Consider the following 27972-nt stretch of genomic DNA (forward strand, 5'->3'; position numbering starts at 1 on the left):
GAAGCTAATGAAAACATTACTATCTTTAGTTCTTTATTTTGTAGCTAAAACTAGCCAAAAGTTTAGAGAGTACATCCACAGGTGGAGGACAGACAGAAAAAATAAACGTTCTTCATTACTTCCCCATGGAGAAGTGTTACTGGTTCATTCCCGAAAAATTCACTCTAGGGATTGAGCCAGCTGGCTCTGGACTAGGAGGACATGTGTTTGGTTTCCCATCCCATCCACTTTTCTGTCTCCCTTCCTCTCAGGGAGGCATCAAACCACCCTGATATCTTTAAAAATGGGGCAGAGTGAAAGGTGGACACTGACCCCCTCAAAACTTTGTTTCTGATTTTTTTTTTTTAAGATGCTTATATCAATAATTTAGATCAACATTAAATTTAGAAAGAGAGGGAGACACAGGCTCCTTCTGGCGATATCGGGGTAATACCTGAGCCACATTAGTTCCTTGAAACATGAACACAGAGAATATCATGGTGGCCTTGGACTCTGCTGTTCTGTGTCTCTGGAAAGATGTAAGAACCCTCAAACATGAAGAGAAACAAGCATCTTTGTGGTGACATAGAAGATTTTTGTTTCTTGAAAATGAGTCTTATAGGTTGTTTTATAGTTTAAAGAAGTGCTTGTATTTCACATCTCAGTGGCAGCATTGAGTGGAATATAGTAATTTGCAAGGCCCTGTAGAATTCTGCTCTGAGGTGAACACACAGAAACTTTAGATGGTATTTCAAGCAAAGCCAGACAAATGTCCCAACAAGAATTGATGTCACTACATGCTAGGATAATGCCTTTTCAATAGGAAGGTAGCCAAGAAGAATATAGAACATAAAACATTAATATATGACATGTAAGATTTCACTTTTTAAAATTTATTTTGCTGTAGCAATTAAGCAGTTATCAGAGTAGCCATGCAGTAAGGGAACGTGTAGGCTGACAATGCTATTCATAAAAACTAGAAGTTTAAAAAAGACTCTAGAATTATTGTAGCAATATTCCATGAAAAGTGGTTTGTTTGGGTTTTTTCCAAATGAAATATCATGGCATAAAATTCAAAGATAGGGGTGTTTGTTACAATGCTTATGGTGTACAGAATAGCACAAAAAACTAGATCTGATATAGAACTTGATCCAAGGCATGAAAATCTAATTGGATGGGAAGCTGCTGCTCTGAAATATTTGAACCAGAGTGTCTTAGGTAATTTTTTTTTCCTTCCCTCAAGGCTGTTTACATGAATTGCATGATTGGATAAATACAGCATGAATATCAATCCAAGGGAAGTGTTCGACAAATTTTAAACACAAAACTATCTTTCTAGTAGTATGCAATCCAACTGTTATTCTAGTAGTCTAGGAAGATTATTTTCTATTTGTTTATTTGTGTCAACATATACAACTACCCCCCTTCCAAGGACTGAGCACAAGAAGACTAAAGTATCAGTTTATTGATTTAATCTCTTTGGTTAGTAGCATTGCTAATCATAAAACTTTTTATCCTTTGAGCAATATGAATCTACCTGGGGTAATCAGACTTAAGAGTGCACCTTGATTTCAATGTGTATTTCCACTTTGGAAAGTACAATTCAAGTACAGTCATACTTATATGAGAACTGAAAATAAAACAATTAAACACTTGCCATGCAGAGACCAAAGACACAGGAGTGCAAGGGCAGATAGAGCATGTCGGAAGAGGGAGGTGGATCATTTCTGGTGGATAAAATGGGAAGAGTGGGAGTGATGGCAGCTACATTAGGAGCCAGCCCTTCAGGTGCCAAACAACCTGACCCCTCTCATGCTAGTGACCCCCCTCACAACAGGAATGAGCGCCTTGGTGTCTTATTTTACTATCTTTTTTTCTGTCTCTCTAAGTGTAGTGCTTAAAACTGGAGGCTCAGTGACGGCTGTCATCAGTGTGAAGTAGAACAGACCATTTGCCATAAATGCAGCTGTCATAAATGCAGCACATGTACCCAACTTCATCTGCATTAGAAGGTGGTTTTGGTGAGAAGGACTTCTACTTATTATTTTGCACTTGAAACTCCAGTCCTTGTGAGGCTGTGGTCCTTGTTTTGCAGTTAGGTGTTCAATTTAGCAGTAGAAAAATCAATCACTTCATTCTTTATTGTCTTTCATATTCTTGCACCACTTGTCCAATTTATCATAGTCATGATGGCTTTGTCCTCCATAGTATTTTGCTACTTCTTCATCTTGGTGTCTCTCCTTTTTTTCCATAATTTTTATTTGAATGCTATATCTGTTCTTTCCTCAAAGTCATCAGGGGAGGTGCAGAAGAGAGACCAACTCAGGCTGCATAGGTGCTTTGCACTGGAGGAACTTCTCCAGGCCTGGTAATAATCTTTGCTAATATGTTTTGTTGCAAATGGTTGTGTATTTCATCCACGCTTGTGTATAGAGCCTCCCAAACAAGAAGCTTTTACTTTGTTAAAACAATACCATTTCTACTGCTTCCTCTCTGCCTTGGTTCTCATCTGATACTAATGGAGACTCTCAAGCCAGAGTGCTCTATTCAAGAAGTGCCTTGCTCTTGCCCTTTTAACTGTAATATGTCTAGCTATCTTTTAAAGCTATCTAACTATTTAAAGCAGAGTTAAATGCAGCAATCCAAGCAAGGTATAACCTGACCTGTAACAAAAATTTAATATCTTACCAGCAATTTACACCAGCACAGGATTGTTCTTTGAGCTCAAAGTAGAATCCAATCACTCCAAATAATGAGAGGGAAATACACATTGAAGCAAAATTTTCTCTTGGTTGAATAATATCTCCTAGTCTTTCATTATTTTCTAAAGGTCAAAAATGGCAAGTGGTTTTTAATATTATCCTAAAAAGTTACAGCAGTAGAACAAGGTTAATTGCTTTACAATTGCTGCTTTCATTGCTTAGACTCTGCTCTAGGTCCAATGCCATTAGCCTCACAATTTCAAAAAGCTTACTTGATAATTATTACAATCATTACAAGGTTGTGTTATCTGCTTTCTGCATGTATTTAAAATTATATCTAAAATTTTTAAGCAAGTGATGTACTATTTTTATGGCTGTGTAGGAATCTTTTCTTTTTTTATTTCTTTGTGCCTTATCATGCTGTGCCTGAGTGGAAGAGCAATCACTTCTCATGCACTGTTTATACAGAAGCAGCAATGTCTGTCATGGTTTTAGCATAACTTCATGGCAATGAAACACAACTAATCAACAAACTGCAAGCTATGTAGCTAAGGTTTCCAGAAATAGTCAAATTTTTTTTGTTTCAAATCTGTTGCTCAGTTGACCTTGAATAGGCCTCCGATCTCAGGGAGCAGTAAATGTTTGTCTTCAATATGGACCTCTCTGGTGTTGTTTGAAGTTGAACATAAAGGTGCCAATTGTTTCCCTGAAATCTTATCTATGTTGGAATGATCATGCTAAACATAAGATGCTATTTGAAGTATGACAACATATTTTTGGCATGTCTGTGAGCTACAGCTTTTGGCACTATCAAACAGTAAGGGGGCCAAAGTGCTACAGTTTGTGAGACTTTACACTTGGTAAAATAACAGTCTAAAGTGTTCTGGTTTGAAATCACTAAACAGGAAAAGTGAGCTATAAAAATATAGTGTCCTTATGAAAATTTAATCTTGGAAGTGGAGCTTAATAGTTAAACTGGGAGAAACAGTGAGGGAGAGAAGGACACTCAAGTGAGGGATGAAGAATTAAGGCTTTGGACTTTATGAAATCTTACATTTTCAGCTGATTTTCAGAATCATGCTCTGTGAGTGGACCTACTATTGGGTTATCAAAGAACCCAGCACAAGCTTCTCCATGGCTGCAATAAAGGCCATTAAATTGAATATTTTATTTGTTGAGTAAGTTAGACTGTAAATAACTAAGTTTACATTGGGCCTTTCTCAAGGGGAAGAAGACAAATCAGGTTTCATTAGGAACTGAGTAAAATTTGGGTTCTGTTGTGTCTCTAGGGTGCAATAACCATTGTCTTGACTCATGCTGATCTCTTCCTTGCTTCTGAAAAGATGGAGGAAGAGCTGCTCAAGGAGAAAGTGCCTATACTTCTGGCAGCTGGGAACAAGTCTGGATGTTGCGGACGGTATTTGACGTTTGCTATTTAAGAATTTGAATAGCCTGTTAGCTCTGACTGATACTGTATAGTGATTGTGCATTTCATACAACGTACAGATAGCCAACTATGATGCTATAATCAGCATGGCACTGCAGATTGTCAATATTGCACACAGTCACAAGCTACTTTACTCAGGATGGAATAAACAGATCTCTTTTGGGCCAACATATCTTTAAAAGAAAATTAAAACAGATGGATACGAAACCTTCACTATGCATAAAACTTAGAGTGCACTGAAAACTGCTAAAACTTTTAGCGTTTTCTTCTTAATACAAATTAAGAGGGATTGAAGAAGTACCTGAAAGGGACAAGATGCAGAGTCAGTTTTAGAAGTAATTTAACCTCAGGAGGACTTTAGGAAGCTGTTTACTGACATAAGGATAGCTTCACCCAGATCTCACCAGAAACTTAAAACTGTACCACCTTAGTAATGCACGCTTACAGTCTTGTAATCTCCAGTCAGCTCTGAGAAGACCTCACAGATATATTATGTTTGTTTGGAAACTGCTTCTGAAGCATGTTGATGGCTAACTTAAGAGCTGAAATAAAACAAAATCAGTAAGAAAGATCAGACAGCAAAAATGGCTTCAATTCCACTATTAAAGAGATCAAAAAAAAAGCAAAATACATGCCTTTATGCCACTAAAATAACTATTTCTACTACATTGTGGTGAAGATAATGATGGGAATAATGTTGTCTGGAGATGAAGGACTGAACAGCTGAACCTATGACTGGTATTGTATAGAAACACTTTACGCTGGGATCTTGCAGGAAATTGTCTTGCTGGTGATGCTTTCACCTATCATTTTGACACATAAATGTCTTTCAGCAGTACAAAATAAGCTGTTTCAAGGTAGTCCCTGAACAAGTGTTGTCACCACTGTTCTGGGTGTTGGATATGTTGAGGTGTACAGTGTATATTATTATGTCATTGAAAGTTTCTTTCTCCCTAGTTTTATTAATGGGTGCTAGACTTGAAAAGAAAATAAAACACTTGTTACGGCTGCAGTTGCCATTCTCTTTTTCCTTTGAAATTAATAAATCAGGTGGAGCTGTGAGGTAGCAGGCTTCCTGTTGGAGCACATCATGTCCCCCTGTTTGTAAATTACTTTCTCCTACAATGTCAAAGAGCACTATAAAATTGAGTTATTATGTTATGACTGAAGTAAAACACTCCAAGGCTGAAGTGGGAGCTCTAGTTCTATGCAGAAATTTCTGGTGTGCACTATTGCATGCCTCTGAGGACACTAGTTGAATGTGAAGTATTACCATTGAGGCTTGGCAGGACTTGTTTTAGCATCAGCTGCATAATATTCTCTGTTCAGCTTCCTTTTTCCAGTTGCCAGCAATGGCTTCTTGTTTTCGTCTTTTGAACTGATATTTTTCTGTAATTCGGCCTTCCCTGTGGAGCCAGATGTTTGATTTCAGATGTTTGAAAAAACAAAATTTCTACCCCTGAACAGAGACTATTCGTCTGCTGTAAAATGTGGAAGGGGCTAACAGCGGGCCTGTTAGCTAAAGGAGCGAGAAGAAGCTGAGAAGTAAGAAGAAACTGATAAGGAGCTCTCTCCAAGGCTGTAACCAAGGAGACCGAGAGAGGAGGGACAGAAGAACTTTGCAGCTGGATGAAACATTTTTAGAAAGTTAATTAAGTCACCGTAACTTTTTCACCAATAGTATTATGTTGATCTATTGTGGCCAATAGTAAGGATAGAAGAAGGATAAACAACTGGAAAGTGTATAAAAATCAGCCATATTCAATAATAAAGTGTTGCCAACTGAGACTGCTTGTGGTCTCTGCTTTATGTCGTGACCGCCTCGACAGCGACATTTGGTGATCCCCGACGTGATAAGAAGTCGGTGGGGGCCCATACGAGGTCCTAGCAACTGGCAACCGTGACCCACTGGGACGTAGTGGGGGAGGCGGCGTTGGTGCAGCTGAGAGTGGCAGGTGGAAGCCACAGGGAGGTCCGGACCTGATTTTCTCCAATCAAGACACCTGGAAGAAGGTGAGCCACCAACTAGTAATAATGGGACATAACTTAACTAAAGAGGAAGAAAATGTTTTGGCTACATGGAAAGTTTTGTTAAGAAATAAGGGAATTAATACGTCAGACTATGCCCTTCGAAATATACTGCTGTGGGCTAAATCACAGAATTTTGGCACTGATCCCCACACAGCATTTAGTGTTAAGGCATGGAAAAAAGTCGGGGACAGACTGTGGGAAGTCATCCGAAAGGGAGATAAAACGGTTGTCGATCTAGCAGTTACTTGGGAATCGCTCTTTGAGGCATTAAAGGAATGGAAAACAGAGCGAGAACAAGCAGAGCGGGATGCGGACGAAGAGTTGGGGCTGATAACAGAACCTGACGGGGGGGATGAGGCAGAGGGGGCCTCTGATGGGGAACTTGAAGAAAGTCCGGGTGCCATGCAAGTTACCTGGCAAGCTGCCAGAGCTTCCGGGAAGGCTGCCAAAGCTTCCAGGAAGGCTGCCAGAGCTTCTGGGCAAGCTGCCAAGGCTTCTGGGAAAGCTGCCAAAACTTCTGGGCAACCTGCCGTAGCATCCTCTTATCAGACCCCTAAACCTCCTTATCACACACCTGCACAGCAGCTCGCAATGGTGCCTGTATATACTACACCGCTACGCCAGTTAGCTGAAATGTCTTTAGCAGAGAGACAAACCCAGCCATCTGCCCCCCCGCTTCCCTCCGCTCTAGTCCAGCCGTCCGCCCCCCCGCTCCCGTCTGAGCGGCTTGAACAACCTGCAAGGCCGTATCCTCCGTTACCTGACAGTGACAGCAGCAGCGAAGCAAGTGATGAGTCGCCTGCAGTAACACCTGAGTTGGGGCAAGGAGCTCTGGTCTCTTTACCTCCAAAGAGCTCTAGCCTTGCTGCCCCATGGACTTTGCCTCCATGTCAAGTAACTGTGCTTCCTCGACACCCTAAGGAGTTTTGGGAATTTGTTAGGAAGAAAGCAGTTGAAGAAAAGAATTGGGACACCATAGAAAGGTTAGGTGCTCCAAGAGTACCTCAGGAGAACAGTGTCAATGCAAATGTTGCTTGTGATAACCCTATGGCTTTTCCAGTTTTTAAAGCAGCTCCTGGAACAGGGCAGGATGACAGTCATCACGTCTTTGCCTGGAGGGTTGTGCAAGACCTCCAATCGAAAGTGGCTCAGTACGGTATTAATTCCTCAGAGGTAATGCAATTAATACGTGTGATTAATGCAGATTTGCTTTCACCTTATGACATCGCGCATCTTGCTACAATTTTATTCCAGCCAGTACAATACGGTGTATTTCAAGAAACTTGGAGGCGAGCGGCTGAACGCACTGCTTTAACAAACATGCAGTTGCCTCAACACGACCCTCGTCATGCTGTGGGTGTTGATGCCCTACTGGGCACTGGGCCTTTTGCCAATCCAGATTTACAGGCAAGGTGGGATCCTTCGATTTTGGCACAAGCTCAACAAATTGGCATGAGTGCCTTAACTAAAACAATGGAAATGGCAGCTCCAAAACAGAAATATGTCACTATACAGCAAGGGACGAGAGAACCATTTTTGCAATTTGCAGAAAAACTTGCTGCAGCTATTGAGAAACAGGTAGAAGATGAAACCTTGCGAGACAAATTGTGTGTACAATTGGCTAAAGAAAATGCAAACCCAGATTGCAGAAAGATTATTGATACTTTACCTGGGGAACCCACCTTGTCTGAAATGGTTACTGCTTGCTCAAAAGTTGGTTCAGTCGAGCATAAAATGGCAGCTCTTGCTGCAGTGCTAAGACCTTCAGCAAAATGTTATAATTGTGGACAACAAGGGCATGTAAGATCACAGTGTACCACAGTGTCAAATGCTGTCCGGAAAACAACATTTAAGCCAAGTGCAAGCAGCGATGTTGTGTGCAATCGCTGTGCTAAACTTGGGCACTATGTTAAACAGTGCAGGAGTAAATATCACGCAAATGGTCAGCTATTGCAGGGAAACCCAAAGAGGAGCGCGAAGGGGCGCGTGGGGAAACAAATACCCCAACAACAACAACTACCACAACAGCAAATGCGGGCCTTCCCAGCACTGCAAAGCTACCCATTTGCGAGCAATACTCAGGGGCAACAAGCGGGTCCGCAGGGATTGATATACCCACCGCTGACACAGTAACCATTTTGACAAAAGAAATATGTAAAGTGCCCCTTGATGCCTATGGTCCGATAGGACGGGGATTGAGTGCATTTTTAATAGGGAGGTCAAGTACTACACTTAGAGGTATTCATGTGCATCTAGGGCTTATTGATGCCGATTATTTAGGACAGATTCATGCCATGGTATCCATCGATGACCCTCCTGTCACTATTCAGAAAGGAACCTGCATTGCTCAAATTGTACCTTTTGTAAGTTCTGTTCCAAATACAGTGGACCGAAGTCGCGGCGCAGGAAGTTTTGGATCAACAGGAGTACCTCAAGTGTTCTGGACTGAGAAAGTAACGGAGAGCCGTCCAGAAAAGACATGCACTCTCACTGCCAGTGGATGTCATCCAGGAACTATATCAGTAACAGGTTTGATTGACACTGGAGCAGATGTCACAATACTCTCGCGACTTTGCTGGCCTCAATCGTGGCCTCTCACTCATGCAAGTTTTGGACTCCTGGGGTTGGGTGGTGCTACAACAGGTGGCCTGTCAGCCACTGTAATTAATGTGAAACATCCTGATGGCCAACAAGCTAACATCAGACCCTATGTTGCCGATGCTCCTCAGAGTTTGTGGGGACGAGATTGCTTATCTCAATGGGGTGTCAAAATTACTACGGATTTTTAATGGGGGCCACTGTGATGCAGGGCAATGAACGTCCAGTCGTAGCCCTGACATGGTTGACAGATAAGCCTGTCTGGGTTCGCCAGTGGCCCCTTACTACTGAAAAGCTTACTGCCCTGCAAGAATTAGTCACAGAACAATTGCAAGCAGGACATATTGAGGAATCATTCAGTCCCTGGAATACCCCTGTTTTTGTAATAAAAAAGAAATCGGGAAAATGGAGACTTTTACATGATTTACGGCAGATAAATGCTGTAATGGCAACAATGGGAGCTTTACAACCAGGCCTTCCTACACCCACAATGATTCCACAGGAATGGCAAATAGTTGTCATTGATCTGAAAGATTGTTTCTTCACTATTCCATTGGCTGAGCAGGACAAAGAAAAGTTCGCTTTCACTGTGCCTTCTATAAATCATGCGGAACCTGATAAAAGATATCAATGGAAGGTACTTCCCCAAGGCATGAAAAATTCGCCAACTATTTGTCAATGGTTTGTGGCACAGGCCTTGTCAAAAGTGCGGGAGCAATTTAAAAATTGCTACTGTTATCACTACATGGATGATATCTTGTTGGCATCTGACAACAAACAACAGTTATCAGCTCTTAAACAATGTGCTGTGACAAATTTGAAGGCTTTTGGCCTGATCATTGCTCCAGAGAAGGTGCAGGAACACATGCCTTGGAAATATCTAGGTATGTTGGTGACCAACACTCAAGTTATGCCTCAACCTGTAAAGTTAGACATTGATGTTAAAACTGCTACTGATGTACAGAAATTGGTTGGTTTGATAGGTTGGATTCGATCATATTTAGGTATAACTAATCATCAGATGCAGCCATTGTTTGATTTGCTGTCAGGCATCACCTCCTCTACTGATAGGAGGCAATTGACCTCAGCGGCAAAAAAGACCCTAGAAGAAATAGAATTAGCCCTAGCACACAAATTTGTTAACAGGATAGATATCTCTGTTGGTGTTCAATTGTTTATTTTGAAAGACCATGAAATACCATGTGGGATACTGTGTCAATGGAATGATAATTGGGAAGATCAACTGCATATTCTGGAATGGATATTTTTATCTTTCAGATCTCGGAAAACAGCTCCAGGACTTTATGAGCTTTTTGCAGACATTATCATCAAGGGCCGCAGGCGATGTCATGAGATTTTGGGACATGACCCTGTGACCATTGTGATACCTGTACAACAGTGGTATTTTGAATGGTGCTTTCAAAATAATCATGAATTGCAGTCTGCCTTATCTTGTTTTACAGGCCAGATCGCATACCATTTGCCTTCTCATCCTGTTCTAACCCTGACTAAAGAGATTCCTTTTGAGGGGAAACAAATTTGTTCTCCTGTTCCAGTGGAAGGTATAACGGTTTTTACAGATGGATCCGGGAAAACCGGAAAAGCAGCTGTGGCTTGGAGAAAGGATGATCACTGGGAATATGAGACAATGATTCAGCAGGGATCTCCTCAACTGGTTGAACTTTCTGCTGTTCTTTTGGCTTTTACTTTGTTTCCTGGTCTTGTAAATATAGTTACCGATTCCATTTATGTTGCCAATTTGGTTAAGCATTTAGATCAAGCAGTGTTGTATAATGTTCAAGAGAAGCCATTGTTTAATATGTTAGTAAAGCTATGGACAGTTATTGGCACTCGAAAACATCCTTACTTCATCATGCACATTCGCAGCCATACATCATTACCAGGATTTTTTGTTGAAGGCAATGCCTATGTTGATTCTCTAGTAGCTGCTGCTGCAATCAAAACTGTACCCAATGTGTTGCAGCAGGCAATTTTATCTCATCAATTTTTTCATCAGAGTGCTCAAGCTTTACAGCAGCAATTCAAATTGTCTTCTGGTGAAGCAAAATCAATCCTTTCTTCTTGTCCTGACTGTCACATGACTCATGTCACTCAGTATTATGGTACCAACCCTAGGGGCCTTTCGGCGTTAGAAGAATGGCAAACTGATGTTACTAAAATACCAGAATTTGGTCGCTTTAAGTATGTTCATGTTACAGTTGATACTTTTTCTCATGCAATGGTTGCTTCAGCATTCACAGGAGAAAAAACTCGTGATGCTATTCGTCATTTTTATCACGCCTTTTCTATTCTAGGTGTTCCGTGTCACATAAAAACAGATAACGGCCCAGCATATGCTTCGCAGAAAATGCAAGCATTCTTTCGTGCTTGGGGCATTGAGCATTCTACAGGCATTCCACATGTCCCCACGGGCCAAGCAATTATTGAAAGAGCTCACGGACTACTTAAACGTCAGGTTCAAAAACAAAAAGGGGGAATGCAACAGGAGTCACCTCAAGTGAGATTAGATAAAGCTGTTTATGTGTTAAACTTTTTGCGTCCCCTACCTGATTCACAGTTATCTCCAATCTTTTACCATTTTTCTTCTTTGAATTCTAAGCAACCAGATCTCCGTAGAAATGTTAAGGTATGGGTTAAGGATTTGATCACTGGTATATGGTCTGGCCCAGTGGAACTGATAACCTGGGGGAGGGGTTATGCTTGTGTTTTGACAGATAATGGTCCTCGATGGGTTCCTGCTCGCTGTGTTAAACCTTACCTAGAACGTGCAGGAAAGGACAGGATGGATGGTTCCGCAGTTGAAGCAGAACATGCGGATGACACTGGCTAAGGCCATATATCAGTACTCAAAGATGGATGAAGGACAGGAATGATTGTATTAAGAGTGGGAATTTTGTCGATGGTTGTGATTGTGGGTTTTGTATGTCCCCTCTCTGCTGGGATTTTTGCAAAGGGCCCTGCAAAAGTCCATAGCAGCTGTATTTACAGTCCAAAAACAAAAAGGGGGAATTGTGGAAGGGGCTAACAGCGGGCCTGTTAGCTAAAGGAGCGAGAAGAAGCTGAGAAGTAAGAAGAAACTGATAAGGAGCTCTCTCCAAGGCTGTAACCAAGGAGACCGAGAGAGGAGGGACAGAAGAACTTTGCAGCTGGATGAAACATTTTTAGAAAGTTAATTAAGTCACCGTAACTTTTTCACCAATAGTATTATGTTGATCTATTGTGGCCAATAGTAAGGATAGAAGAAGGATAAACAACTGGAAAGTGTATAAAAATCAGCCATATTCAATAATAAAGTGTTGCCAACTGAGACTGCTTGTGGTCTCTGCTTTATGTCGTGACCGCCTCGACAGCGACAGTAAAAATAAATTTTGGTCTTCTATTTTTATTTGAAAATGGAAGTCTGGCAGGGAAATAATTTTGGAGCTATGCATGACCTCATTTTGAAAGGCATTGACTTTGATTTCTCGGTTCTGAAATACACATCAAAAAATTTTAAAAAAGCATACAGAGGGCTTGGTGGGGGTTGTTGCTGATTGAAGAGAAAAGCACTGTATTCATGTTAGAAGATGTTTGCTGCTTGTGATCTTACAACTGCATTAAAATGGGAAGCCATTCTGTGGAAAGATATTGATGCTGTATTCAGCAGAGAAAACTGAGAAGCAGAGAAGGTTTCTGGAGAGAAGATCTTCTGAACTTCCTACTATGCACATAGTATGTTGATAAGATGCTACCTTTTTAAATGTCTGCATAAGACTAAAAAAGCAGTGCTCTCATAAGAGCATGATCAAGGATGCTCTAAGGCATTAAAATTGAGGAAAGTGGCTGGCAGAGTCCTCGAGAAGAAAGAAGATTTTTTTTTGGTTTTTTTTTCAGGTTTAAGTTTTAGCAATGAAAGGACTTGTTCTTGGAGACCTTGGTTTAATTTAAAAATTGCTCATATTACAAATTAAAAAGGTGTCTCAGTGGAAACATTTGTGGCAGGCAAATGCAAACCAGTGCTTTTGTGAAATCTGATTTCCAAAGTACATGACAATGTCTTTGTTCTGAACCTCAGTGCTGCTGGGGAGGAGTTGATGCCCATCATAAGTCCCAAATATTTTGTTTGTGTGATTGCCTTTTCTAGTGTGACTTGGAGCAGCAATCCCAAGTAAAAGCTGGGACTGGGTCATGGATTTCAAAGCATCTAAAGCTACTTTTGTAGCAATTGAAGGGAGGATCTGAGTCGGAGTTGGCTTGGTTTAGGCCTTCATAGATACTTTGAGCATCCAAAACTGAGAAGATTGGGTTTTTTAAATTTTTTGTTAGTTTCCTTGTACAAAATACTCTTTTAGAGGCAGTGTGTCAGCTGTTGCTAATATTCCTAGTACTGCAGACATTTCTGTGCTTACTTCTAAAATAATTCCACATCTTGAGAACATTTAACCTATGGCAAATGGTATCAGTCTGATAGATATACTTAATCACTAATAATCAGTATATAATGAAAACAGCAATTCTAAGTGATTTTTTTTAGGAAGAAATAAACAACCAAGTATTAAAATGCAGACAACCCATGTCTATGGTATCTAAAAGCAGAAAAAGGAATTTTTTTTTGCATCAGAAGTCATTTTGTTTGACAATATTTCTCAGTTCCTCAGTCTTCAGAAACTACCTCTTAGACAAATATTAATTTTCTTTTCTAATCCTTTCTGAGTCTGGTTCAGTTACCTCTCAGGCTCAGAAAGGATTCCAGAGTCTCTGTGTTATTCCTAAACTGTTAGAAAAGTTACAAAATAAGCCTAATTCATGAATAGTTACATAGAAATTTCAACGGTGTCGTAAACTGTGAAGGGAGGGCAAGCTAATAATAACAAAATGAGGGGTGGGGAAAAGGAACACAGTATCTGATGGTGGACTTTTCTTTCTACCCTGCAATTTTTCTATTCCTTTTCTATTTTGTCTCTTCCTTTTGCTTCTTTCCTGCTTCAGTGTGCAACAACATTGACCTGCTGTAATGATCACAAAGCTAAAGGCAGAGCTGAAGTGCTTCATACCTGGCGTGGGCTGAACACAGCAGCTGCTCAGGCTGTAGTACATCTAACAAGGGTTGGAGACAAGTGTGGGGAAAGAGTCACCTTGATTCAGTTGCACTGTGCTCACTTCAATAATCCTTCAACCCCAATTATCCCAGAGTATTAATGACTGGGCTGTAGGAAGTACAGAATGAAAAAACATTAAAATTGCTTGTATTACCAACCTAAGTGGAGTGGGAGTGTGCATCATCCATCAGCTCTATCGATCTAAGCTGGTCTCAGGCCAATTGTTTTGATTTGAGATATTGACAATTTCAGTCTCACAGAGGTGGACAATTACCATTGGAAGTCAGCTAGTACTGGTGGTGATGCATCCACAGAGGGAGACTAATAATAACTTGAATGCCTTTGAATCAATAGAGGAATCATCAGTGAGTAAGTGCTGTGTTTTTCAGGCTTTGCTGGGATTTTGAACATATGCTGTATATGAGCCACTAGTGAAAAAGGGAGGGGGGTAAAAAGATCATTCCCACAGTAGAAGCAGGGTGCTTTGTTATAGCAACAGCATTAGAAGTGGTTTTGATATATAGGATATCGTAGACACAAACCATTATTTGTAGAAAAGAGTCATGGCAATGTGTGTGGAAGCTTTATTTTGTTTCCTCATTGAAGGACACTATTGTTTCTTACCTTTTTCACTTTTCCACTAACAGGCAAGTTCATTAGTGCAAAACAATCTCTGTTTTATGAAAGCATTTCTTACTGGGATTTTCTTGCACTTAGTATATGGCAATAACATTTGAGATAATAAGCCAGACTCCCTCCTGATGAAAGCAAATGTGGTTACGCTGAAAGTAAACATAGTTACACATTCAAGAGATGAATAAGATAAAAGTCCCAGCTTTGCAAGTGACACAAATAACCTTATAATACAATTTAATTCCCTGCTAATAAAATCAATGAGTAGAGCATAACTAATAATAAATGCATAATTGAAATAAAGCTTTTTATTGCTGCTTTAGATATTTTGATTTGTGGCAAACAGTGGGACAGTGGGGTTTGTTTGCTTTTGGATTTTGGGACTTTTTCTTCCTGTGGGTTTGTTTTTGGTTTTTTTTAATCAGATATAGGGGAAATAATATAAATGCCTTTGGGAGTGTACCTCATGAAATGAAGATAATGAGAACCACCTCCCATAGTTGAGGAATGATCATCCATCACACATGCAGAATGCAGAAGATCCTTGCAGGTAGGCATTAAAGGACAAAGTCAGTGAAGCTGCACCATCTTTCCTCTATGGAATATTGTCCCCTGAGCTGCTGGCTCAGTGACAGGTTTTTACCCTTTTAAAAAGATAGGCTATACTCTGCCTGTGACATAGTCCTCAATACTGTTTTTCATCATTAGATTAACTCTGAAATTTTAATTTGGAGAAATTCTTCATGTTTAAGAAAATTTAAAAAAATAAAATAAAAAGAGTCGTCATCTCACCAACACTTAAACTGCAGGCAGGAAACCTCTGCCTGCTAACTTGTCTTGTTTTCCCCACCCCATCAGAGTGATTCCCCCTCATTTTTGTTGGCTAAGATTTTTGCACAAGTGAGAAATCCTTCCAAATCAAGCAAAATTATCTGTCTTGGTTCAAGCTGCAAAGATTGGTCTTTGTGTGTTTTGATGGAAGGGGATTTGAGGAAGACAGAAATCCCCAGCACCAGCTGCTAGTGAACAGCTGGGTGGGCTGGCAGGAAGGAGGCGCCACCTTCCACTGGCACAATGCACTGGTGGGAATGCACATTTATCTCCTTCCCATGTATTGGCAAGAAACAACTTTGGCTTTTTTCTTTTCCTCCTTCAGAATGCGGAAACTGCAATGACAATATTGGTTCAAATTTGTCTCCTCTCTGGGAACATCATCAGGAAATAAATTAGGCCCTGAATTCTCATGCATGAGCATACAGATGCTCCATGAGCCATGGCAGCATTTTTAACCATTTTGGTATTTTTTTTCTACCAAACCCTCAATTTCAATTCTGATTCTGCAAGTATCTTGATCTCCGCTATTTCTTTGTTGTGGTCACAAATAGCCTCTGAGGGTGGTGAACAACCCTATATGTAAAGTCTCACTCTCAACTTCAATAAGACATCTATTTGGTAAGGAATCTTTTAAATAAATTCCTAATATATTTCTGTAGATTAGCACAGGGCATGCTTGGCTTGTTTTCTGTCATGTCGTGGCTTGTTTTCCCCCTAAGAAAAATAGAAATAGCTGGGGACTGTGTTTTGTTGTACTTTGATTTTCTTAAGTACAAGAGTAGTGCACCATTGATTGGGTTTTTCTTCCCTTAATACTAATTAATAAAAGGATCATTATACAGACCCCATGACACCACAGATAAGCCTTCTGTTCTCAAGATCCTGAGGACAGTAGGCTAAAAATCTATGCATCCTGAGCTCAGTGTTTAAAATTGCATTTTATTTATGAGCCTGTAATATATTGTATTGTGCTTTCAGGCCTAGTTAAATACAGTAAATAGGCCTTCAGCAGCAGCTAACCATGAGGCTTTTATGATAATTCATCCATTAATAAATAAACAGAATTCCTGGGAACATACAGGAATTTAGTATATGTGAAACAATCCATCCATAAGTTTTTTGGATGCATTAGGTTGGTTTGTGGGGTATCATGAATTCTCTTGTAGGACAAACTGTTGTGATATTTCAGTGTACCAGAAATGTTTGCTCATTAATTTTGTCCTTGTACAACCTAAGAGTTGTGTTTGGAACTGTTTTTGCCAGGGTTTCCCTTTCATTTCTGTCTTTTCAATGTGATTTGGAGGAGAGCAGATCCAGCACACTTTGAGCAAGGTCAAAGGAGAGGTTCCAGTGATGGTTCCATTACATGGAATACCAAGCAGTGTTAGGGGATTCTTCATGCCAAAGTCACTTAGAGTGAACTGGGATCAAGTTCAAATATAGGTCCTACACTTGTCCTCTGTGGGGTGAGCATTAGGATTTCTTGTGCTATGGAAGACTCTCTAATTAATAAGGAATTGTACTGATACATTTAGCATGGTACCTTCTAATAATAAAAGTAATAAAGCATCCTAGTAGCACTGTAATATGGTAACATTTTTTCTGTAAACTCATGGAAAAGAGCTGTCTGTGTATCAAAACAAGCAAGACAGCTTAGCTGAAATTCAAGTTAGGAACAATGCATTCAAAATCTTGAACAATAGGGACAGGAGGAAAAGACAATAAAAGATTAAAGCTGGGTTTTGTTGTTTTTGGTTTTTTTTTTATCCCTGAGTGGCTGCTACTATTCATTTCTGTATAGAGAAATTGGGGAAACCAGTCTATATCTCATTCTTTGCAGACCTGTCTTGAGTACTTGAGGAAGTGGTGGTAGAGAATGCATGGAAGGAAAATAAAAGCCTATGCCAAATGAGGGCTTTTGCAGCTTTCACCTATGTGCAAAAGAAGGGTGTGATAGTGTATAAATGTTTTATCTGCCAACTGGTTTTTAAAAAGGTGTGGTTACCACAGCAACTACCACGGAGTTGTGATTTACAGTATGACACATCTTGCATGCTCCACAGCACAGAGGCTCTTTCCCCCTGGTTGGAGTCTCTGGGGTTATGTGGTGCCTGCTCAGTGTTACCTCCACTGCAGCTCCTGCCCTTCCCCTTAAGGTAACTCATGTCTCAGCTCATGGAGTGGAGGCAGGTGGTGCAGACCAGTGTCTGCTTTCATATCTTACTGCATTCTGGCTTAGGTGAAGTGTTGGTGGCCTTGAGTTCCGTGACCCCATGGCCACCCTTGCGATGAGTAGCAGCCATGGGAGGTTTGAGTTTCAGTGCAAGAAGAAAGGGCAACAAGTGCAAAAAATCAAACAAAGGCCTCATTAAAGTTGCTTGCAATTCACCTAAAGTATCTGGTCTTCTCTTTGTCTCTCTCATCTTTGGCTTTTCTTATTTGCAAGGTTAATTTGTGCCTGTACCAATAAGTTACGTAACTGTGAAACTTCTCTGGTGATGGTAGTGCAAATGTGTGCTCTGCATGTATCCACTGGGCTGTGTAGAGTTGCAGTTTTGTCAGTGCATTATGTAAGGGGGTAATTCTGTTGTGAAATAAAGTCATCAAACCCAGGGTAAGGCTGTTTCTGTAATAAATAGATGCTGTTACAAATAGCTGCTATCCATACTTCTACAAACAGATAAAAATCATGCATGAAAGAGGTCCTGAGGCAGTTTCACTTCCTTGGTTTTCAAAACTAATTTGAGCCACATCTTTTAGTTTGGCCTCTTCTTTTCTGTTTTGTTCAAAAGCATTTTTATGTCTTGCTAAGGAGAAAAGTAATCTTGATTGAGTTTTCAGAAAGGTGCATTTTAATGAAATCATGGAAATACCTTGAGGTGGTGACATTACAGGCTGGCTTCTTTATTGTTGTACCTCAGTAAAACATGAGCATTTGAAGGGCAAGATAAAGGCAAGCCTTCTGGAAGACAGGTTCATCTTGCCTGAAGTAGTAAGGGACACACTAAAATAATTTTGTCTTGCCTTGGTAAACAACTAGATTAAGTTACCTCAGATTTTGCTACCACACTAAGAGTGAATAATATTTTCTTTTTTAAAAAGTGTACCTTTTCTAAAATAGGCAAAAACCAACCCTACAAGAGTAAGTAAGTAAAAAAAAGAGTGCAGAATTATGGGTAAATAGTAGACAACTGCCTTATGCTGGATTCAGAAAGATATAGAAGCTCTTGCAAATCTCTTATGTCAGCTAGTCCCTTCAGAGAGTAAAAGTACAAAATGGTAATTATTGCAATTTTATTTTTGGCTTTCTGCTTTAGCTTTTTTGCATGAGCAAAACAGAAGAGATATACTCACTAGCAAAGCAACATCAAAGGAAAACAACCCAGTTGGAAAATAAAGGACTCCCACACTGCTGTGTAAAGGAACATAGGGAAGTCAGTTTAATAGCAAATATTCCATTTGACATGGAATTAGCCACCACTGCTGTAACAACTAGGGAATACTAGAATGCAGCATCATCATGATATTGTTATTATAGTAAATATCTCCCAGGCCTCCTTGTCTCATTACTGGTTTGAAATTCAGATACAACATTAATAATGAGACAAGCAGCATGATAGCAGGAGACTTCTTATGTAGCTCATATCTGTGAGGACATAAGAAACTGGGAAGAAATGATACTCATTTTGTGGGGTCTGAAGTTCAAGGAATTTTGCCAGCTTTTCCCAAATCTGCCTGGAAAACACTTAAGCTTTAAAGAGTATAGTTAAAAACTGTTGCAGAAAACTCCCACTAAGTTAAAATGGAAGAAAGCAATTGGCTTTTTACGCATTTTTCACTCCATAAATATACACTTTCACGTTCATATACTACAAGATATTTATATAACACAATATTATTCACGCCTTATGCAACAGTTATTTTTTGCGAACTGAAGACAGAGTATAAGATGGAGCCAAATCTTCAGTGCTTTAGGAAGAAAATAAATAGGATTAGGTGTTGTTTGCTTATGGCAAAGCAGTAGCTCCTTTTTTTGTATTTATCTTCCAACATAGCAATGCAGTCTGTGAATGTGTAGCACAAAAGGGAGTCACAAGTCCAGGTAAGGTGTAAAGAAAGTTAAATTTTAGGAACAGAAATAAAACAATGTTTTTCTGCTGTTTCAGACTCTGCAGCTGAGAAGTAAGCTGGTATGGAAACCATTGACCTCAAACATTGTTGGTGGAGTCCAGCTACATTTATGCTGGTGGAAGTGAGACAAGTCTTGTTGACTGGAGTAAGGTAGGCACATCTTTTTTCCACAGGAACAGGTAGCTTACATAAACTGGTTGAGTCTTTTACAGTACCTTTTTAAAAAAACGCCCCCAACACCTGGCAATTTAGTTTGTGCTCTGTTGGACTCCACTGAAGGGGGGTGAGGATTCAAAGTCTAAAGAAAGTATGATTAATTCCCTGAGGGCTAAAAACAAACCCAAGCAACTATTGAAAATAGCCCTTGGACTTGGTGACTTTATGTAATGTTAATAGACCAATTTTTTTTCCCCTTTTTAAAGGGTAAAAATGAAGCAGGACAAACCACCAACTTGTATACTCATGTGATTACTTGGGAGAAAGCACAAATCATAACAGACATTATTTACACATCATTTTCTTGAGGTAAATGTATTGTATTCGTCTAACAGGGGGAGATATGTGAAAATTTCTGCTACTTTAGGGCCTAGACCTAAAAGCCTTTTAAGGATCACTGATGTCATAATGGAGACTGTAAATATTTCTAAGAGGCACATAATAGAGCTGTTATCTCTGTAAAAAAATAAAACCAAACCAGATAAAAAAATCCCACCCCAAAATTTTCAGCCTGCTTTTTTTGCTCTTTGGTATGCATCATTTCCATGGAGACTATGACTATTTTATTCCCCAAAGATAATCTTGTCAATGCACACTATGTTCACGTCAGTGGAAATGCTTCAAATAAATGGACAACCTGGATAGTAATTCTTGATTTGCTTAGCAGTTTCATTTGCCCTTGAAATACTGATCACAGGGCCTGAGAAAGGTGTGGCTTCTACAGCTTTTAAGATTGCAATTCTTGCCAATAAAAAATGTTCTTTTTGAAACATTAACATATTTTGACATAAGACTCACTCATTTGTCTTCTGTGAAAACTGTCTGAAGTTGTTACCACTGCATAATTCATTTGAGTAATTTCAATTGAACCTAGAGGATACTGTGCCAAGCCCTTTTCTTACACACTTTTGTTTGACAACAGCAGTGTAGAACAAAAGGAGGAATAGAGAGATGAACCTGGAATAAATTTGGAAAATACATGTTTATGTCTAAGACCTTCTAACTCAAACTGATTCATTGCATCAACTTCTAGGGTCATTCACAGTGTTGAGATTTTTAGACAACTTTTGCACTGACTGATGTTTGCATGTGCTTAGGTAATGTGGAATTTGCAACAATAAAAATACTGATATGAAACATTTAAAAAAGTTGAAAGATTATTTTTCCCTATATTCTGAAAACGATATTTTTTTCTAAATTCTAAAATTTTTTTTCTAAAACTTTAAATGTTTTGATTAAAAATCATGCTCCTGAAGAAATATTTCAGGGTATACTACACAGGAACAATATTTAATCTCAGAGATATGACATAGGTGTTCAGATCCAAATTTCACCAGGAGGAAATCTTTGTTTTCTTTTCACATTTCTACTAAGCTATCTCATTGCTTTGGTCTTATCCTCAGCATGTGCCTGTACACATAATTGTATCAAAGTCACTGGAGCTTTGACTTTCCTTGAGAAGTTGAAGTCATCTGTGCATTTCAAAATATCTGACAGGTGCTTGTTGCAAAGTCAGTGTATGGCAAGGCAATTAATCTTTCGATACCTCTTCATCCCTCTGTAAAATGTCATGCACATTTCCCAGGGTGTTATTAAAATCATTAGATGTTTATTAAGCATTCTGAGGATCTCTTATGGAAGGAATGTAGATGATATATAGCATGGTGCACAACTATGAGATCTTCAAGGTACTTACAAGACACATGGAAAAACACTTTTTACAAGGGCTTTTAGTAACAGGAGAAGGGGCAATGATTTTAGTGAGGAAGGGAATATTTTAATTCTATATAAGGAAGAAAATTTTAATGGTGAGGATGGTAAAACACTGAAACAGATTGTCCAGAGAAGTTGTGGATGCTCCCTTCCTGAGGTGTTCAAGATCACATCAGACAGAGCTTTGAGAAACCTGGTCTAGTGGAAGGTGTCCCTGCCCATGGCAGGGGGTTGGACTAGATGGCTTTTGAAGGTCCTTTCCAACTCAAGCCAATCCCTCACTCTATGATTTAGTCCTAGGCCTCATTCTCCCAAACCAAGATCATGCATATCTAAGCAACTGCATTATAGACCACCATCACTGATTAGACATGAAGCCACAATGACATCAAAGGTTTTGTTTCTTTTAATCGCACAGTGAGTGAGGAGTGACACTAAAGGCACACAGAAGAGGCAGACACTAGTGCAGCTCTGTCCTTCCTGCTTGCTTGCTCCTGTTCAGTACAACAAGCTGTAAGGATTTTATTCTGTTTCTAGAAAACTTTGTTTTGCCAAGGCAACTGCTTCCAACATAAAAGCTTATGTTAAATACTCTGTGCCTGCATTAATTCAGCAGTCTTTTGGCACAATTTAGGGCTTTTCCCCAGTTGTACTTTGCAATTCTATTTCACAACCTGAAATTGCCTTGCCATTACCACAGTTATTTTATCTGATGTGACATTTCTTGTACTCAGAGGACCTGAGAAAGCCACAGGTACCTTTGAAAGACAGGAAGAAGGAAAATGATATAATAGGCTGCTTGTTGTAATATCAGTAGTCAAATGGGTTGAAAATAACATATGGAAGCCTTAGATTACTTTCTCCTTTTTTCTTGTCTACTTACTTTGTAGGAAAGAAAAAAAGCTGTTCCTATGTGATCTGTGAATTACAAGAATTTTTATAGTTTAGTTTTGAGGTGGCATATACCTTTTCTATATTTAACAGATATGTATTGCACAAAACCTAAGCCAGGTTCATGTTCTTCAAAATCTGAAGTAAACCAGCCCTATTTTTCCTCTCTCCTAGAATATTTCACCTGCCATTTTCTGTGTCAGGAGGCTGGTTAATTTTTATTCCTTCCCTGGGGTATCTTGCTAATACACTTGTCTGTATGTGGCTATTTCAGTCCTGAACCCTACACCTGCTTCTCAGAAGCAGATTGTGTTACTTTAGTGTGTGCTCAATTTGCCAATTATTTCTTTCCCAGCTGCTAGTAAAACATCTGTCAGGTCACCAAATGTGATGCAAGTATTGAATAACTGAGTTTCATACCTTCTGCTGAAATCCTAATGCAGCTGTGGATTTCACATGTGTAATCATAGCCTTCAAGTTTGTGAGCACACAGTGGAGTGGTAGAATGTCATGTGGGTGGGAACTGGCTTTAAAAAATCTTGAATTTTTGTACCTTTTTAAAAAATTAATATCAGTATTTTAAATAGTTAGTAAAAGATGTTTTCTGTTTAGACAGCAAAATAATTATACTGATTTAATGAAAAGGTGTATATTTTGAAGTTTCTCTATAACTATGTTTGAATGTTCAGATCTTTTATGTGAAGCAAATTACTATGTTATCTGACAGTTCTATGAATGAAAACCAGAATAAATTATTCCATTAAGTAGTTTTTATTTTTTAAAAAAAAGTTTTTTATTTGAAACACTGAGGGAAATTTGAGTGATAAGAAAGAAAATCACTCTCTTCAAGAACCTTAAACTTCTCTTTTGGGTAAGTCCTACAAGGGTGTTGCCTCTTCTGATAATATGCTGAACTGTTCTATTCAGTTGATCATTTTGTGCTAAATACAACAAGATAGTCTGGTAAGACAGAGTCACTGCCTTCAGAAATTGATATCAGTTTGGCTGTAAGTTCATCACACAACTCCAAGTGCTGAACTGCCTGTTCTGTGTGCACTTGCTAGCTGGGACCTCTCCTTGAACAGTGTAACTTGCCTGTTCCTTACAAAAAACCACTAAAGGAGAATCACTTCTCTTACACTGAATATCCTGGTACAGCAGGACACAATTCCAGGGCACAAAATTTTCTAGCTCAGGTCTTTCTTTTGCCCAAATAAACTTGTCTTTCTACCTGCTGCCTGACCAGTATCTCCTACTCCATCTGCCCTTTTCTCCGTGCGTGCTTTAATTTCTTTGCAATGGCAGATCTTCAGCAATCTGTTGAGAGATTAAAGTGTACTTTCTTATAATAAATATCAGTATGTTTGTGTCTGAGGAATACTTCCAGTGGAAGAAGTTGTGAGACTGTCAAGAAATACTTAATGATACATTTGAATCACCAACAACTGATTTTTTTTAAACTCAGCACTGCTATGTAGCCTGCTTTGGTCCAGCCTTCTGCTACTTCTTTCCTTTCAGCACTAATCACCATTACCTCATATTTTCCCAGCAATTCCCAAATTTTGCCTTCCTTATAACTGTGAAATCATTTTTGTGGGCAAATGCTAGACTTCCACTCTACAACCTTTTCTTCCACCACAGTTTGCCTTTCAAATGCCAAAAACCCTTGCCACAGTCTTGTTCTAACCCTGCATGACAGGGCTGTAAGAATAACTGCTGTTACTTGGTCAGCACACAAGTGTTATGTGGACTTAGAAACTTTTCCCTGTGCATTTCCTGTGCGGATGTGCGGAAGGGCAGAGTGTGTGTAGGTGGTTCCAGGACATGTCTCATGGTGTGCTGGAGAGTCAGTGATGAAAACTTTCATGTTCCTGAGAAAAATGTGACTTCTGTGACCAGGACTTTGCTGGCTTCATTTCAGCACTGAGTGTAAAAGGGCACTGTCTTTTACTTCAGCTCTTTTTGGGGCTTGCTTTTGGGGCATGCAAATACACCTGCTTGCTTCGGTTGTGGCACTAGGGGAAAAAACCTGATTAAGGGGTCCTGGAGGCAAAGGCTGAAAGTGGGAAAGCGTGTGGCTGGCATATGCAAGGTTTTTGCTGTTTTGAGGAAAATGTTTAAAGTAGATAGAGGGGATTGCAATAATCTGCTAAGGTACTGCAGGCTATGCATTGACTGAGAAGGGCTGCTCAGTACCTAAAGGCAAAGTGCTTTTGGGGACCTATCTCCATAGGGGGCTTCTGCGATAAAAGCTGGGAAAATCCTACCTTCTGGAACATCCAGAGGTGAATGGATTTCTTCAAGCTGTAACCTAAACTGAACTCAACTTTAGGACTACTCTTACATTATTTGAGACAAATTTAATCCATATTCAGGCTTTGTATGGCCTTGACTCGAATGGCTCCTTACAACATTGATTAGTGCATGAGCTGGAGAGTGGAGTGGGAAGAAGGCTCCTGAATCTCTGCTAATAAAATAAAACATTGGACCTGTTCCTGTGGGTGAATTCATTTTCCCTACTCTCTCCAACAAACTGTTTTTAATCTAATAAGTTTCCTTCTGTCATTCACACTTCTTCTGAGTCACAGCATTACAGGCAAGTTATTTAAAAATTAAAAAACACCACCATGCTGTAGAACGTAATGTGAATCTTTGAAATTTTGTTGGGCATTTTAATTTCAAGATTAATCCTAGCAATCAAGCAGATGAGGACAGATGATCAGAGGTAGTGCAAAATGAGCCATTTCTAGGTGCTGATGAAACCTGGGAATGTATTAATCCTGTGGGGCTTTTCATTTATATGTATAAGTTGTTGAATTCAGGTAGAAATATAGAGGGTGGAAATATTTGTCTCAGCTATCCACCAATGCCTATTTGATTAAGGTATTCAGGAGAATCTTTATAAATAGCAACTTATTTCCTTGTTATATGTACATCCAGTATCTTCAAAAAGAGGATCTATTCCAGACATTACATTCTCTTAAGTGTAGTTTGGGTGTTTTTTAAATGAAAGCTGTGTTGCTGATATGCTGAGCTGAGGAAAGAGTTCCTTCCTATAGCTGCAAAAACCCCCACCTTGCAGAGCTACACTGAAATGACCAAGCTTACCTAGGCCCCAGATATTTGTATGTGCCTGTGCTTCAAATATCCTCATACCCTCCTCTTTGGAAAGTGCATATGACTTGTTTCAAATGCTCTGTTGTGAAAGTTTTGATTTCCACTGCTCTTCTAGGAGCTGTGTAGTAGCTCAAAGGACCATTTTTGGCATTCAATTCCTGGCTTCCAAAATTTGTTTGCGTTTTTTGAGAAAATGGCTTGCTTTGCCACAGGAACTGAAGGGCTAGAACCAACGAAGGTGAAGTTTAGGGTGCTGAAGCAGGAACAGTCCCAAGTGAGGCTGAGCTCAGGTACCCAGACTCATCAGCAGAGAATATGGGACACACAAGGTCCTGAGTGCCCTCTGAAATGAAAGTCATCCAAGGTGCCATGGAACCTTACCTTGATTACAAGTCTGTGCAGTGATGTGAGTCTGACTCATACTTCAAGACACCACATCTCTGCTGACTTGGAGCACCTGCCTGAAGAGCCCTCCTGACAACTTGCAGCTCATTTCCCCTTTACAAACTCCTCCTCTTCAGTAAGTCAGTGGAAAGGGTCCTTTTTCATAAAATGTGCTCAGAAGGTAGAGTGACATTAGCCATCCTTAGTAAAATGTGCTTGATGGCAAGAAGAACTAATCCTGTTAGTATACAGTAGTACCAATCTGAGTATGTTTCATTGGATTAAACTGTCAAAGATATGGGCACAGAAATGTTGAGCCTTAATTAGATTTAGGTATGGCTGAGCACTGAGCTGCTTTGGTATAGGGTTATTTCACATCTGTGCAGAGCTAAAACTTTTAAGATTCTAAGACTGGCTAAGCCAGTCTCTTCAGAACTGTGGTGTTGCAGGAAGTTCCTGAGACTATCTTGGTTGCTTCTTGAACCAAATACAAATCAGTTTCTTAAAATTTTTTTCTCTTCTGTGGGAAAAACATATTTTTTATTTCTTCTACTCAGTGAGACAAACAGATGCTCTGCTTGTGTAAATGTTGGGCAGGTTTTTTTGCTTTGTGTGTTCAGTGTTTCAACAAAAATTATTTGGAAATCAATGTTTCCTAGAGCCTTTTGTTAAATCTTTCAATGCTGGTATATGCAAATTATTTTAAAATTTATGCTGCAGTGTCTTCTCTGAACAGGAAATCTAGAAGAGTCATGATTTAAAAAAAAACAAAACAAAAAACAAAAAACCCAAACAGAAACCACAACCCAACAAAAGCACACAGGTATTCAGTAAGCATTTCCATATTTTACAGTAATTTTAAGCTTGTCATTCCCATTTTCTTTTCTTTGAGAAAACCAAGCCATCCTAGTAATGCTTCTTCTGAAATGACCTTGCTTTCATGCCAGCTGGTACTGGGGCTTCACCAGTTCTGAGTCTTTCTCTGAAGAAAAAATATGGTGAATGAGGACATGAGCCCAAGTACAGCAAAAGGAAAGGTGAATTAAGGGCAGGCAAAGAGTAGAAAGGAATGTGGGTTCTATTTTGGTGATGAATTTATAAAAGCTGCCTGTAATTTCTTGCTTTCTTCTTCAACCATTCACACAGATGTCTAGCTCAAGTGTTGGCTTCCTGGTTCTCCCATCTCTGCTCCTTGCACAGTTCATCTTCTGCCAAAATAATTTGCCTTGGTAGTTTCAACTTTCTGTTACATGTGACTGCATTTTCAAGCTAGGTTTACCTAAAAAGATTCAAATCAGCAGCAAAAATGTAACTTAAAGACTTTGTCTAATATTGTGAGCTGCTGGCAAGGTCCCTGGCCCAAAGTTTTGGAGCACTTTCTCCCTAAAGAAGGGCTATGACTTCTCAGGCATGTTTATGCCATCTAGCTGAGGCAGTCCATGAAGCCTCCACTTTCACGCTCCTCCATCAATTACATGCTTCAAAACCCAACAACCTTCAGAAGGTTTGCAAGTAAATAATTGACGTGCATTAACCTTTGTAAATCTGCTTTGAAAATTCAATAAAACTGCTGAAATGTTTCTGACACCTTCCAGAGCTCATCAGAGTTTGGTAGTGGTGTTGCTATGGTACCTATCAAGTAAAGTTATTGATGCCATTAGTGTCTGTCTTTTAAAAGTTATTTTATCCCACGGTAAAGAGCAGGATCCTGAAAGGACTTTTTGGTACTATCCAAACAACTCTCTAAACTTCCTAAGCATTTCTCTGCATAGAAAGTTCAGTAATATCTATAGAGGGCATTAGCTCCATTCTGTTTTAACACCAAGCAATATCTGGTGACTTATTTAAGTACACTGGGAGAGAAAGATTATTACTCTCAGTTGCTCCCATCTGCTCATTGTAAACTCCAAATGAAAGATCCTTTGATGCACAAAATAAATCTCTTCTGCCAGGCATCAGTCAGTGAGGGCTTAGTGCAAATAATTGAATGCAAATAACATAACACATTCCATGATAGTCTCAGATTTGCTTTGCAGATTTGTGGCAGACAATCCTTTTTAAAACCTTGAATTTTTTTTTTACATTAAAATACCTTACAATTCTCTGTTTACCTGTGGCTTTGTTTTCTTTACTGTCAGTTTAACTATACAACTTTAGAATAAAAATAAAAGTGGAATTGAAGAATTATGGCAAATAA

At 39.4% G+C, this 27972-nt stretch overlaps 1 protein-coding gene across 1 annotated transcript; it reads left to right on the top strand.

Annotated features, from left to right (window-relative positions):
* The first annotated feature begins 6162 nt into the window (after nucleotides 1-6162).
* On the top strand, nucleotides 6163-8292 carry LOC139587536 (endogenous retrovirus group K member 9 Gag polyprotein-like). The gene has a single exon (XM_071421970.1). It carries the CDS (start codon nucleotides 6163-6165, stop codon nucleotides 8290-8292), a length of 2130 nt encoding a protein of 709 aa, XP_071278071.1.
* The last annotated feature ends 19680 nt before the right edge of the window (nucleotides 8293-27972 follow it).

This window comes from Agelaius tricolor, unplaced genomic scaffold (assembly GCF_023055355.1).
Source record: "Agelaius tricolor isolate 1412-34295 unplaced genomic scaffold, bAgeTri1.0.p SCAF_2, whole genome shotgun sequence".
Lineage (NCBI taxonomy): Eukaryota > Metazoa > Chordata > Aves > Passeriformes > Icteridae > Agelaius > Agelaius tricolor.

Bases quoted from the DNA above. Each gene is read 5' to 3' on its own strand.
- LOC139587536 (XM_071421970.1), top strand. From the start codon at position 6,163: ATGGGACATAACTTAACTAAAGAGGAAGAAAATGTTTTGGCTACATGG.